The sequence below is a fragment of the Daldinia caldariorum genome (assembly GCF_022478825.1).
Source record: "Daldinia caldariorum strain CBS 122874 unplaced genomic scaffold F4812scaffold_1, whole genome shotgun sequence".
Classification (NCBI taxonomy): Eukaryota; Fungi; Ascomycota; class Sordariomycetes; order Xylariales; family Hypoxylaceae; genus Daldinia; species Daldinia caldariorum.
In genome coordinates this window covers 332,872-347,256 of record NW_025953037.1, presented here as the reverse complement: position 1 = coordinate 347,256, position 14,385 = coordinate 332,872, and the positions used below count along the sequence as shown (strand labels likewise).

General features: G+C 47.3%; 5 protein-coding genes across 5 annotated transcripts; 3 read left to right on the top strand and 2 right to left on the bottom strand.

Annotated features, from left to right (window-relative positions):
- Positions 1–255: 255 nt before the first annotated feature.
- F4812DRAFT_407976 (Sodium/hydrogen exchanger family-domain-containing protein) lies at positions 256–3,688 on the bottom strand. The gene is made up of 3 exons (XM_047932335.1): positions 2,440–3,688; positions 2,047–2,384; positions 256–1,992 (listed from the first exon to the last, which is right to left on the bottom strand). The coding sequence occupies exons 1-3, from the start codon at positions 3,350–3,352 to the stop codon at positions 541–543; spliced, it is 2,703 nt and encodes a 900-aa protein (XP_047794556.1). The 5' UTR covers positions 3,353–3,688; the 3' UTR covers positions 256–540.
- Positions 3,689–5,012: 1,324 nt separating this feature from the next.
- On the top strand, positions 5,013–6,383 carry F4812DRAFT_4107 (uncharacterized protein). The gene is made up of 3 exons (XM_047932549.1): positions 5,013–5,084; positions 5,227–5,351; positions 5,477–6,383. The coding sequence occupies exons 2-3, from the start codon at positions 5,247–5,249 to the stop codon at positions 6,227–6,229; spliced, it is 858 nt and encodes a 285-aa protein (XP_047794555.1). The 5' UTR covers positions 5,013–5,084; positions 5,227–5,246; the 3' UTR covers positions 6,230–6,383.
- A 536-nt stretch (positions 6,384–6,919) lies between these two features.
- F4812DRAFT_4216 (aromatic compound dioxygenase) lies at positions 6,920–8,242 on the bottom strand. Its single transcript, XM_047933566.1, has 3 exons — positions 7,824–8,242; positions 7,312–7,747; positions 6,920–7,212 (listed from the first exon to the last, which is right to left on the bottom strand). Exons 1-3 carry the CDS (start codon positions 8,120–8,122, stop codon positions 7,012–7,014), a joined length of 936 nt encoding a protein of 311 aa, XP_047794554.1. The 5' UTR covers positions 8,123–8,242; the 3' UTR covers positions 6,920–7,011.
- A 944-nt stretch (positions 8,243–9,186) lies between these two features.
- On the top strand, positions 9,187–10,997 carry F4812DRAFT_4227 (3-carboxy-cis,cis-mucoante lactonizing enzyme). Its single transcript, XM_047933686.1, has 4 exons — positions 9,187–9,297; positions 9,492–9,710; positions 9,839–9,947; positions 10,018–10,997. The coding sequence occupies exons 2-4, from the start codon at positions 9,564–9,566 to the stop codon at positions 10,845–10,847; spliced, it is 1,086 nt and encodes a 361-aa protein (XP_047794553.1). The 5' UTR covers positions 9,187–9,297; positions 9,492–9,563; the 3' UTR covers positions 10,848–10,997.
- Positions 10,998–11,070: 73 nt separating this feature from the next.
- On the top strand, positions 11,071–14,296 carry F4812DRAFT_407965 (DUF21-domain-containing protein). Its single transcript, XM_047932334.1, has 3 exons — positions 11,071–12,118; positions 12,191–12,860; positions 12,921–14,296. The coding sequence occupies exons 1-3, from the start codon at positions 11,677–11,679 to the stop codon at positions 13,888–13,890; spliced, it is 2,082 nt and encodes a 693-aa protein (XP_047794552.1). The 5' UTR covers positions 11,071–11,676; the 3' UTR covers positions 13,891–14,296.
- Positions 14,297–14,385: the final 89 nt, after the last annotated feature.

The window sequence follows — 14,385 nt, the reverse complement described above, 5'->3', positions numbered from 1 at the left end:
ATCATACGTACATACATTAGGTTAGGTACCTAAGAGTATAAGCCATGAAAACGCCTTGGATCCGGTAGAAAGGATAGGGCTGGCTGGCGATGCTGACAGCGCCGTCGATCTGACAAAAACCTGGGCCGGAGACGGTGAGACGGGGACACCGCTCTTCTAGGGCTGAGTACCGTTTAGCTACCTACCTATGAAAAACATCGTCTATTACGCATGAAAGTGTTCATCCATCAAGATACGGTTATATCATATCACTTGATTCGCTATCAAGATGCAAACGATAACCTGCTGAGCTTGCTTAGGAGGTATATATATATATAAGGTACCTGATACCTAGGTATGTATAATATATTAAATACGTGCATATACAAGATATCATGTCATCAACATCATCCCAATCTCGATATGGCTACCTTAGATCGTCTTAAATCCCTTTCATGACTAAATCATCGCATTGTATCCCGTATGGGAGTAAATAGTCCCATTAAAACCCCTATTCCCGACCCAGCTTCTCCAGACGCCTATAACCATCGAACAAGGCAATCACTGCGCAATTCCCGAGTCAACGGCTTGGACGACGAGCACGCCGGCTTTAATGTCGCTCATCGCCATGGCCTGACCAAAAACACCTATTGTCTTCTGCATATCATACACCGTGCTGCTCTGGTCTAATGTCCGAACAGTAGCTGGAAGTATGGGGTGCCTTCGTCCAACGACAACGATGTCACCTGCATTGTGCAAGTTCTTCCCGACGGTTTCTCTCGCTAACTCGGTCGCCTGTTTGACTGCCGAACCAGCGGTGACCGAGACCTCAGTAAACGTAACACGACTAGCCAATTCGGGCGAGATATTCGATTGTAATGCAGCCAAAAGGGAAGTGTCCTGCGCCGTCATTTCGGTGTCGATGGTGTTCTTAGATATAGATGTCGGTGAATCTGGCTCCAAGTGTCCCTCCTTGACAGGCGCAATTTCATCCTCGCCCTCCACGAAGTCTAGATGAGCGACTGTGACCGAGATGAGCGGATTCTTCGCGAGGTGGAGGACAAAGTGCAGCGCATAACGATCATCGGCGCCACCAAGGTAGGGGAAAAAGACATGAAGGGACTTATCTGCGATGGGAGGAAGGGCGGATTCCTTATTGCTACGAATCGAGACACCGCTAATAGTTCGAGGCGGAGCCGGCCTATCGAGAGACGCAAACTCGCTAGATTCATTGCCAATAAAAACTCCCGTGCTACAAACTGCATTTGCCAACGTCGCCTGCACGAAGTCTTGGTGGGCCTTCTCAGAAAACCGGTCTTCTGGTGAAATTCTGAATGGAATCGACTGGTCTTCCTTATTACTTCCTGTTTCGCCCCAAGGGATCAGGACAAAATCGGACTCTCGATCCGAAGCCTGCGTAACGATTGTCTGTGCATATGAATCTTCGGGGGTGATTACCACGCTACCTGATACTGCCACGTCGTGTAGTCTAGCGAATGTTCGGAAGGCGTTTACCACTGGATCGCGTCGAGAATACTCGTCGCTTTTAGCAACCTTCATGACGGACGATGTACGCTCGGTAAGCTCAAGTATGCGTAGAGCGTGAACTTCGAGGGGACGTCTCCGAGTAATCGGAGTCGGGGCGTCTATGGTGTCGTCGCCAGCTTCAGATTTTGACGCTTCCTCAGAACTTGGAGTGACTTTCTCGTCACCGAGAAGAGAAATAAATGTGAAAAGGCTAGGAAGACTGTCTAAACGAAGGTTAACTAGAAGACGACGGATCCTAAATTCTTGCAGTTGCGAAACATAATTGTCTTGACTCGAGTTCCTGTGCTCGAGAGGATTACCGTCCCAATCGATCTCGCCCCTCTTCCACTGCTCGAGTTTCCTCTGGTACCATGGCGGATATAGCCATCTTGTAAGGGGGCTTGTAGAAACGGTAGTAACCAGAGCCATCACGACAAATATAGTAAATGTCTTCTGCGACAAGATCTTTGCTTGAAGACCAATATTCTATATCCGTATTAGTATTCACGCCGTATAACTATAACGAGGGGCGTAGCTTACTAGCACAATCAGTTCTACCAATCCCTTGCAGCTCATCAAAACGCCGATCGAGAAACTTTCTCTCCAGACGAGCTTCATCGCCTTAGCTGCGAGTGTACCGCCCATGATTTTACCGCAGAAAGCAACAACAATAACACCGAAGACGTAACCCCAAGTAATACCGTCATTCAAGAGGCCTAAATCCGTACTCAATCCAGACAAGGCGAAGTAAAGGGGTAAGAAGAGAACGGTGACGAGATCTTCGATCTTTTCAGTCACGTGAATAGTGAAGCCACCTTCATGGGGACAGATCAACCCAATCAAGAAAGCGCCGAAGATGGCATGTATACCAATAATACCTGCAGGATTTAAGCATGGTTAATCCGGAATAGGGGTTTGTGAAAAGTTACTTACTAGTAAACCAGGCCGAGGTTAGAACTAGCAAGATGGTGACAGCAATCATGCCTTGAGTTGGTCCATTCTGTATGCTACCCGTTTTTCGCAAGGCCCAGTGGAAAACTGGTTTGACGGCGAAGACCAAGAATAGAATCCAACCAATAGCCACGAGAAGGACCCAAAGGGCAGTTAGGCCGGAGCCGTTATTAACCAGAGCGACACAAAGCGCAAGCAAAATCCAGCCGACAACATCATTTCCAACACCAGCAGCAAGGACCGTAACACCCACAGGGGTACTGAGCATGTTGAGTTCAGACAGGATACGACACAGAACCGGGAAAGCGGTAATAGCCAAAGCGGTACCAATAAACAAGGCGTATATGCCAAAGCTGATTTCTACAGTATTTCCGTCGTTGTGGAATTGATTATATAGTCCCCAGGCGATGGCACAGCCGAAACCAAAGGGCAAAAGCATACCAGCTAGACCGACGCTTAAAGCAACTTTCCAGTTAGAAGTAAACATGCTGAGATCTACCTCAAGGCCGACAAGGAAAAGAAACAGTATGAGGCCGAGATTAGCGGCATTGTTCAAGACGGGCATTGACTCGGTAGGGAAAATGGCGTTCTTGAAGCCGGGAATGCGAGCTAGAACGGAGGGACCAAGAATGATACCGCCTATAACTTCGGCGATGACACGAGGCTGGCCACAATAGGACAGCGGGTAGTGAAGAAGACGACATAGTATGATGATAATACCAGCCTGGATGATAAACAACTGAATGGGATTCGAAGTGATATACGTATTCGGCAAGACACCTTCCAAGATACCGCCTTGGGGAGGAGGACCGGCTGTGGGAGCGGGAGGGGGAGTAGCAGCGGCCGTGACGGTTGACAGCAAGGTCGTCGTCACGTTCGCAGTTGTAGAAGCCATGATCCGGCTCGCGAAGAATTAGCTTTTTAGCCTACGCGCGCGGACCGAGATACGGAATCGGAATCGGAATCGGAATCGGAATAGGAACCGGTGAGATCAGCGAGCTGCCGAAGCAGCAAGCGATCAAGTGACAAGCAGCGCAAACAAATGATTCCCACCGCCGAAGATAGCAAAGCGTTGTTCGTGAAGAACCAAAAAGAGAAGAAAGTTTAAGATAGATATTTACTAGTAAACTACGTCCTAGACCTTAGGTAATTAGTAATTATAAAATAATAAAATAATAAAGAACTCGAGGATAAAGTTTAATTCCAAGACAAAGAGGTTGGAGAAGAAGAGGTCGGGGAGGATGATAAATACCTTAGAAGTACATACCTTACCTTACCTAAGACTTGACTACCCTACCTAAGACTAGGATGAGGTAATCATCAAGGTCTTAGACAAGGACACTGACAAGAGGAAGGAGGTGGGGGGGACCCTTGGCAGGTTGAATATCCCCCTACTTCAGTCTAGCCCCCTATAGCCCAGCCCTAGCTTGTTTACAGGTACTTACACTATGTATTGTATCTAGGTAGATTCCTGCATACCTGGTATCGTACCTACCATACGCAATCCAAGAGCTTGTGACGAAAGAATTCACCACTTTTTGACCAATTGCTTAGCGGAGAAAATGACGCTAGCACCACAAAGTTTGGGGGAACCTAAAATAAAATGACAGTTAAAGATGCGGGGGGGCAAACTTCCACTTATCAAACAATTACTATTCAATTTTACTTCGTACATGGCTAGAAATTGAAAGAAGTTACCGGGAGTCTCCAACCCCGCAGCTAATAAGAAGCCAACTAAAAAGATGATGAGAAAAAGAAGATCATGAGACAGAGACAACGACAACGAAGAACTCAACAACAACTGCCAAGTCCTTAACTTAGGTACTATTGACATAAAACCCAAGAGCCAAGGCAGAGAGACGAGTCACGTTTACATTCCTAACAAAAAGACATTAATTGCGTAGGTACCTAACCTAAGGTACCTAGGTAGGTATATCTTGACACGCAAACACGCACCCAGATTGAAAAAGGTAGGTAACCGCCGCTACGTTTTGAACTCATTTCACTACTACCACCCCTCCGGTATAAGGCGGCGGAAGTGCGTGGAATCGCGAAGTCCAGTAGGGGCGACCGCATGTACATAACTCTAACACAGGTAATTCAAAGAGGTTAACGTTTATGATCGTCACCAATCTTCCAACCTTATGTACCTAGGTAGGCAAGTTATTCGTTCCCTACTAATGTCGAACCACGTTCACGTTGGCAATTTAGTCATGCAATCCGTCAAGTAAACTAATAAGATGCAATTTACGAAAGTGCCCTTATCTAAGGTAAGCCAGAGGGGGGGAGAAGGGGGGGGAGGAGGTTCCGCAAGAAGGGTTTCTCTCGCTCTCGGGCCGCTCTTGACGACGACTTGCCATCGACGATAGTAAAGTCAAACATTAACGTCGAGGCTTGTTTCTGAGAAATGGAGGGGAGACTTCTTGCTACAAACTCTGATAGAATACGCTTAGGAAGTCTCATTCTCTACCTGTCTATCCTCCTACCTTATAAAGTCCCCCCTTTCCCTGCCTCTCATGGCAAGTCCAAAGTCTCCAGATCCAGAACAACATTAATCCAGCAAAGACAATTCACAGACCAGCTCGGAAAGTAGCGGCAGCTTTGCTTCATCCATAGGTATACTTTAGGTACGTGAATTTCCCGCCATTATTCTTCGTTCCGATAACTTGTCTCTTGTACCATAATACCTAGGTAAATATAAGGTACCTACCTAACCTACCTTATATATATACTCGCCTATTCAGCCTCTAATTTTAATTCTGTCAACAGAAAACTACATCCACTCCATCATGTTCCGTCTTCATCGAGCCGCCATCTTAGGCCTGAGCTTGTCCGCCTCAGTGCTAGGCGCTGCTCTGCCCGCAGTCCAGAACGACTGTCTGACCAATGCGGCTGTAAGTATATCCCCGATTGAGATCTCCATTATTCAACAAGGCGATGGATAGATGTGCCCGATACTTGTGTCGTTCCCAGGTACATCTCATCAAAAAATCAATTGCTAAACTCTCCTTTGTCAAAGGGCTGTGCTGTCGACACCGGCTTGAAGCTTGACGTCTCAGGGAGCTCATCTACTCCCACCGGTGGCTCCTCGCCTCTTGCGGCTAGCTGTTGGGAGAACCAGCTCCGATGCAACGAGCATTGGGAGGAGATTTGCGACAACGACACGAAATGGAAGCGTCTGATGCGGTGCGAGAGTTGCACCGAGGACTTAGTCGGCGGCGACATAGATTGCGTCCCTTATGAAAATATGCCACCCGAAGCAACCCACACTCCCGAATGCGTAGCAGGCGCTTTGCGCTGCCAAGGTACCTACCTTGATCTATGCGGTGCGGATCACTCTTGGGAGCGTATAGAGAAGTGCGGACGATGTGTTACTGACCCTGACGGCCAAACCTTCTGTGACAACCCGGAGATAACCGATACCGCAGGTGGTAAATTTGCGATGGCAACGGCTGCTCCAGGCCTACCACTTCTAGCTAGGTCTGCCCCAACTTTTTCAGCTCTAGGAGATGCGTCAGATGCAACCCCCGTACCATCATCGCACACTCCCCGTGGGCATGAAGTCGACACGGATAAGACCAAACCGTGCACTGTTGGTACAGTGCGCTGCACCGGAGACCGCGTCCAAGGTTGCACTGGGGAGCAAAAGTGGCACGACTTTGGCCCTTGCCCTGACTGCGAACAGCTTGACGACAATCGTGTCGACTGCAAGTGGAAAAATTTGTTAACACAGTACAAGGATCCTATGGTTTCCCCAACTGGCTCGACTTAGGGCTGTAAGATAGGTCCACAGCAGTGTACCCGTGGCAACACGATCGTCGAATCTCGCACCTATGACGGTAAGTTGGCTCCTGCGGAAGCGTGTTCGGCTGAGAAGACGTGTGCCTGGGGGTCTGTTAGGGGATGGCATCTTGTTTTGCGAAGGACATTGCCGAGTTGGAATTAATTTGCACGGAGGCACTGGTTTGGATTTGAATCCTGGCTTGGGGTGTAAGGGGGAGTTGGCAGGTAATGGCTATCGTTTAATTAGTAGCTACCTAGTAATAGAGTCAGTCGTATTGTATCGTTAATGCATATTGATGCCTCTTATGTCTTCATCTCACGATGACTATTGGACTTTACTGGTACGTAGGTACATAGACAATCACCGCGACCAAGATTGTCTAATCACTTTGGCGTGCTGCATGTTTGAAGACAATATATTACCTAGGTATATACTGTATATCCCATCCCAGATATATAAGCTGGCGTAGCGACACTGGAGCGTCTGTTTTCGCTCCCAAGATGATTCGGGAGACAGCTTCATTCCTCCATTCCTGTCTTCCTTTTATTCTTTTATAATTTTTTTTTTCCTTCTTCAAATTAGGCATTGGTGCCGATCAAGCTCTTCGCTTATATCCGTAAAACATCGCGCTTTGCTTTAACTATATTTGACATAACTACTAAATATCAACAAGAATTTGTGTATCCGAGATTGGTCAAGGTCACTTCACTTATTTTGCAAGCTTTCTGGAGGACCGCATTAACTCTCAAGGGGGGGAGGGGGAGTTTATTTCAAAACGGCTTTCCCTTGTAATCCTTAGGAGCCAAAATGACGTTGTAGTTGAGCTCGAGCTTCGCCTTGTCGTCTCCTTCCAGAGGCATAAAGTTAACTACCAAATCATCCTTGACTGCGAAGACGGTGTCGGACGAGAGCCAGGGGTCGTCCTTGGGGTATAGTTGCGTTGTGCAGCCCTTATACTCAGGGTGCGTGACCTGAGAGAAGTATACATGTTAGTAACGGGAGATAGGATAATGCTTTAGAAGAAATCGAAACGAAATTAAAAAAAAAAAAAAAACAAAAAAAAAACATACCATAATATGGATGTGTGCCGGACGCATCGGGTGTCGATCCATCATCTGGAGGAGTTGGTACGAGGGGCCGTCGGTGGGCAGGGAGTAAGCCGTGGGGTAGTAGCAGTAGAACCAGTATTTGCCGTTCTCGTCGGCGCGGAACTTGCCGCGCAGGTTGTTCGGGGTCTGGTTCTGGGGGTCCTGGAAGTCGTACTTCCCGTTGGCCGAGGCCTGCCAGATGTCGAACACGGCGCCGGGGATCGGCTTGCCCGTCACGAGGTCGCTGATGACACCGTGCATCAGGACGACCCGGCCGTCCGGCGCCGCGTCCTGGATGATAGTGTCGCCGTTCTCGCGGAAGGGCGCGTTGGGCGACCAGAATGGCCCGAGAATAGCGGAGGATGTCGGGTCGAGGTCCGTGTCGGAGATGATCTTGTGGGCAATTTCATCAACCAATCTAAATGACGGCTACACGTCAGTTCACGGTAGGAATAAATTTGACTTCGATTACAAGCTTAATTAGCAATACGTACGTTTCGAGTCCAAGAATATCGGACACCCGATGGGCCTCATTCCTTGTCTGCTTCGACTCGGAGTAAACCCGGCCGACTTCGTTGATAAAGCGGACGCCGGCTAACCATTCGTCAATCGTAAGCTCGGTTTCTCGAGCAAAGTCGTGGATGTGTCGGATTAGCGACGACAACAGAACACGGTTCCTCTCGGTTGTCTTGGGGCCCATGGTATCAATGACATGTTGAGTGAACGAAGGGTCAAACCGGGAAGGTTTGGGAGCTTGTGCCGCATTGGACACACCAGTAGCTTCAGAGGCCATCTTGAGAGTTTTCCTGATTGAGGTGACTACGAAAGAAGGGCAAAGCTACCTGATGTAAGTGGGAATGCTATACGGAATTGGTAGTATAATTATATATCGGATGGAAATGGATGAGAGGGGAAAAACGAGTTTTGGTATATACGGTACTGAAGTCAGAATAAGGTCTAGATATATTTACACAAGACTAGTGCGAGAAACCTAGCATTATTGGGTGAAAGCCATGAGCAGAACCTCGTTTATTTAAGCTTTTGCCTTCACTTGCTTCATTGTTATGAGCAATGAATCTTCTGTGATAGGTTGGTCCCTTGAAGACTCGAAAACCCCGCTGTCCCGCCGTCTTTCAAAAAGGAAAAAAGAAGGGGTCCTCCCTATATGTGGATCGGATTGAGTTCGCGGCAGCCCGTATGAAACCTCCTTGTCCATCGGGGGATATATCGCCCTTAGGAAGGTAAAATTGAGTGCGCTTCTGGAACTCCAACGCCAGCTCGAATCGCGTGCGGTCCAGGGTTTTATGGAAAAATGTAGCTGCATACATCAAAAGACCGCTACCTAATGTCAGGGACAGTAGTTCCTCTCGTTACCCCCACTAAAGGTTGTTTTTTTCGCCAGAGACAAATATTCTTGGTGATGTCACATGCTTGGTGTTAGTGTTGAAGTTGAGCACAAACTAGCTTTACTGAGCCCGACTAAGCTTGGCTGAGAAGCGGTGTCCTTTCTACTTCGAAGGTGAACTACCTAGGTAAGGTATATGGGTTGACTTAGATTGGAGGCTTAGCAGTGTAGTACGACTAACTCGAGCCGCGAGATAGCGGGGAAATCTGACGATGAGGCGTTTATCCGGCATTGCAGCATACCAGATAGGTAAATGCAGATTCAGCATGTATGTTGTATGTGGCCATCCGCTCGGTAGCTATTGAATTAACCCGTCTGCCGTGGGCATTTACCGCCCCTGATGCCGATCATGTGAAAGAAAAACGTGGTTTACCTTGCACAAACTTATAAGATTCTTCCCCACATCGAGGTGCCATACCTACATGCCATACCGGCCATGCTAGCCATGCCGGCCATACCTAGATGAGTAATGGTGGGCAATGGTGGGCAATGGTGGGCGGTGATGTATGGGAAAAAAGAAGTTCGCATGAGTTAAAGAGGGGCGATACACATACTACTACCAGGTATGTATCGCTAATAAGTCGATGCGGGGATAACCAGAGAGTTACTCGTCACACATTAAGGTATAGAGAAAGCTACCGGTCGTGCGTGTATAGTTGTTGGATAACTCTGAACCCTATTCAAGTTCAAGTCTTCGTTAACGGAAAACTACCTGCGTTAATTTTTTTAACTAATTTTTCTTTTCTTTTTATCCCAGTTGAATGAGCGAAACTTCGAATTGGTCTTTTCTGCTCGAGTAATTGGCCCCTCTCAACGGGAAGGTTGAAGGATGCCGGTTCATCACTTGATGATAGGAACATGGACCCCACCGGGAGCCATCTTTACTGTGGCATTTGACGATGAGAAATTGACATTGGAGCTGGTGAAAAGAACTGAGATTCCTCATGACGAACCCATCTCGTGGATGACTTTCGATGTAAGTCAATTGACCTGAGTTTATATCCACGAATGAGCTCAAAGTCGGGTTTAGAAAGTCGGGTTTAGCATTAGCTCGGCTCATCGCAAACAATTTCCCCTATATACTCACGAATTTTGTTGTGTTAGCACGCCAAGAAGAATATATATGGCGCCGCCATGAAAAAATGGTCAAGCTTTTCCGTCAAGAGTCCAACCGAAATTGTCCACGAGGCCTCGCATTCAATGAACCACGACCGTAAGTTTTTTTTGCATAGGCCTTGTCAGCCAACCTAGCCGGTGATTGACCCCTAACCTTGAGCACGTAGCTCAAGCAAGCCTCGACACAACCAATACTCGCGCCATCTTTCTGCTCGCCGCAAAACAGCCTCCCTATGCTGTTTACTGCAATCCTTTCTACTTGCACGCCGGTCATGGCTCCGTCTTTTCTGTATCATCCAGTGGCGCTCTCAAAAGGGACATACAACACTACCCATATCAACCCGATACGGGTATCCACGGTATGGTGTTCGACCCGACGGAAACCTATCTATACTCGGCCGACTTAAAAGCGAACAAGCTGTGGGTACACAAGAAAGCGCCGTCGGGCCATGTTGATCTTGTGGGAAGTGTTGATGCGCCGGACGCAAAGGATCATCCACGCTGGGTAGCGATGCATCCGACGGGCAACTACTTATACGCTCTGATGGAAGCTGGAAATCGACTTTGCGAATACGTTATCGATCCGGCAACGCACATGCCCGTGTATACGCACCATTCGTATCCTTTAATACCACCAGGGATACCTAAGCACGATACTATGTACCGCAGCGACGTTTGCGCCCTTACCAAGTCGGGCAACTATCTATTCGCGACGAGTCGAGCCAATAGTTTCGACCTGCAGGGCTACATTGCGGCGTTCCGTCTACGGGATTGCGGGTCAATTGAGAGGCAAATCTGCTTAAACCCTACGCCTACGAGCGGCGGCCATAGCAATGCGGTGGCACCATGCGATTGGAGCGATGAGTGGTTGGCGATTACAGACGACCAAGAGGGATGGATTGAGATTTATAGGTGGAAAGCTGAGTTCCTGGGCCGTGTCGCAAGATGTCGGATTCCGGAGCCAGGTTTTGGAATGAACGCCATATGGTATGACTAGGTTATGCGTATAAAATATCTACCTATTACGTTGAACGATATGTATAGTTTACCTACATCGTGAGTGAGGATCGTGAAGATCTGGAAGATCGGGTTTGATAGAAATAAAATATTAACTAACAACAAGGTACCTAGGTACCTGACAACCCCGTGGCGGCTTGGCCCATAAAATACTACCTAAGGCAGGTGCATGACAGGTCTTTGGTATTGTATAATCCGTAATACCTAACCTTTAACACCTTACCTTACATAGGGGATTACCTAGCTAAAGCCAGTCAAGGGTAGCTGCAGGCTGCAGCTCACCTTTCTATCTACCTACCCACTACCTCATGTAAAGGTAAGGATCAGACGAAGGTCGTTCCCGTGTTAGCCGTGCCAATACTACTAATTGCGACCGGATATTCTTTCCCCCCACATAAGCTTGTCTTATCGAGGTTACTCTCATCATCAATTGGTCTAAGCTTCGTCATCGGGGCTCAGATTCCAATTTCCTATCCATTCAATACAAACCCGTCGCGGTGCAACCCATTTTTCTTCCATCTTTTTTTTTTTTCGTCTTTTTCTTCTTCTTCTTCGTTAATTACCTAATTCACCGTTACGAGCCCCCCATGGATTGGATGGTCCTTTGACCGTAGTCGTCACCTAGGTAAATCTTTACCCTTTCATTGACCTTCCAAGACGGGCGAATCCAATTAGGATTATCAACTTTCTTGTTCGGTCGACGCGACGTACGAGATCAGTCGGAACATCCACCCGTCTCAAAAGTCAACATTTTCTATCCCTAATATCTTATCAATCGATTCTCCCTTTCGGCGAGAATAACCGCAAGAATGGGGAACGACGGCATCCTTCGCGCTCGTACGATTATCCTTAGCTTAGTTAGAGCTATCTTCCTTTCGGTCGGCTTAACGTTTGCGATTCCAACGAATTACCATACTCTTGAACATGCTCCCGAAGAAACCGAAGAAGGCTCCCTTTGGGTGCTTTATGTGGCATCCATGATCCTTGTGCTTTCAGGGGGTGCTTTTGCTGGTTTGACGATAGCACTCATGGGTCAGGATGAGATCTACCTCCAAGTAATATCCTTAGATCCTGAGGAGCCTCAACGAAAGAACGCGAGACGCGTCTATGATCTTTTAAAGAAAGGCAAGCATTGGGTCTTGGTAACGTTATTATTGTCTAATGTTATTGTCAATGAAACCCTCCCTGTTGTGCTAGATAGATGCTTTGGCGGTGGTGTTGCGGCTGTCGTTGGAAGTACTATCCTAATCGGTATGAATTTTCAACCCTATCTCTATGCGCTTCGCAACCTTGCTAACTAATTTTTAATTTTACGCGCCGTAGTGATCTTTGGTGAGATCTTACCGCAGTCCGTCTGTGTTCGCTACGGTCTACAGATTGGCGGATATATGTCTAAACCCGTGCTCCTAATGATGTACCTTCTCGCTCCCGTCGCATGGCCAACGGCGAAGCTTCTTGACTGGCTACTAGGCGAAGATCATGGAACCGTATACAAGAAGAGTGGGTTGAAGACGTTAGTCACGCTTCACAAATCTCTAGGTGAAGTTGATGAACGTCTAAATCAGGACGAAGTTACCATCATTAGTGCTGTTCTAGATCTAAAGCGCAAACCTGTAGAGGAAGTTATGACGCCAATGGAAGATGTATTTACTATGTCTGAGGATACCGTGTTAGACGAAAAGACTATCGATCAAATTCTCGATGCCGGCTATTCTCGAATCCCCATCCATCAAACTGGAAACCCAACAAACTTTGTTGGTATGCTTCTGGTCAAAATCCTCATTACTTATGATCCCGAGGACTGTAAACGAGTCAAAGACTTCGCTCTTGCAGCTCTTCCCGAGACCCGACCTGAGACTAGCTGTCTTGATATAATCAACTTTTTCCAGGAAGGAAAATCTCACATGGTACTTATATCGGAGTCTCCAGGTGATGACCATGGCGCTCTAGGTGTGGTAACACTTGAAGACGTTATAGAGGAGCTTATTGGAGAGTAAGTAATTTTCACATAGGCTTTATTGATATCCTGTCACTCGCTGATCATTCAAAATAGGGAAATTATCGACGAGTCGGATGTATATGTTGATGTGCATAAAGCTATCCGTAGATCTCATCCCGCCCCCAAAGCTCGAGCTTTGCGGAGGGAACTTATGGCTAAGGACCTTGAGATCAGGAATAACACGCTCATCGACATAGAGGAAGATAGACAAGGGCCTCAGGCTAAACGGGGTACGTCAGTTAGCAGCAGGACAGACGCTTCTGCTCTCGGTTCGAGTCCAAAGATGACAACCTTACTGATGCGACGACGTTCGGCTGGCCAAGATGGACAACTAATTCACACCATGGTACCAGTTAAAGCCAACTTCGAAGAAATGAGGGATCATCTAAAACATCTCGGCCCGTCTAATCCTGCGTCGAATCCTAAGAGCACGAGAGTCTCAGCAGTTAAAATCAAGCCCGGCTCAGCAGCGGCTTTGGGCGCTCAGCAGCATTCAAGTTCCATTACGGCGGACGATGTTGCAGAAGATCTAGTCACGGTTGTAGATGAACGCACAAGTCTACTAGGATCTCAACCGAAAGCAAAGGATGGCATACAAGCTCTCCAGCAGAGTTACACCAAATCACCTTCGAACCACCCAACCGAGATTGTAACCAGTTTCGAAGGCGAGAGTTCCGAGCAGGTGACTAAAGGTACACAGACCAAGCTCAGCGTTGTACCTGAGAGTGATACCTCGCCCACACAAGAATCCACGACAGAAAGTATAGATAGTGCCCATGACCTCATCGGACGAAGAAGGCGTCACGTGCGTAGCGGCAGCATTACCGAAAATATAGTCGAATCCGGCGGTATCCGCAAAGTCATTCTTGAGGCTAACGATACATCGTCAGGCGACGATGGACACATAGCAATAATACCTATACCCTCCGATGAAGATGGAACGTCTTCGACCGCTACTCCAGCCACGAAAAACAATAAGGGGAAAAAGAAAAACCGTCGTAAGAATAGGAATGGAGGAAAGTAAGAAGCATTATTCCAGCGTGGGGAAATACGACCAAATATTATTCCAGTATGACAGCGATCGTGCAGCATTGCATGATGGTATAATTGTCTACCTAGGTAGGGTAAGACTATCTGTAGAGCATATATTGGTTTAGTTTTAAGACCAAAATTTCAGGAATCAGGTCCCTATAGCATCTACCCTTCAGCCTAGGTAGTCTGTGTAATAGCATCTCGGACTGTTAGTTAGCATCAACTATGTAACATTATTGCAATAAATCGTAATCTATAAAAAAAAATGAGTTCCGTAAGTCGAAGAGACGCCTAATATTGCTGTTACTTGAGTAATGGTATAGAGTTTAAAAAGAGCCTCGGACCTAAGTACATGCGTTACATGTGTTACCTGATCGCAACCGCATACACATATACACATGAAGCGATTGACAGAAAATTCTTAATTATCTCTATCCAAGATTTTGAAACTGGTTCTCCAAAGCCGGCAGCCGGCGAGCTCCGTGAC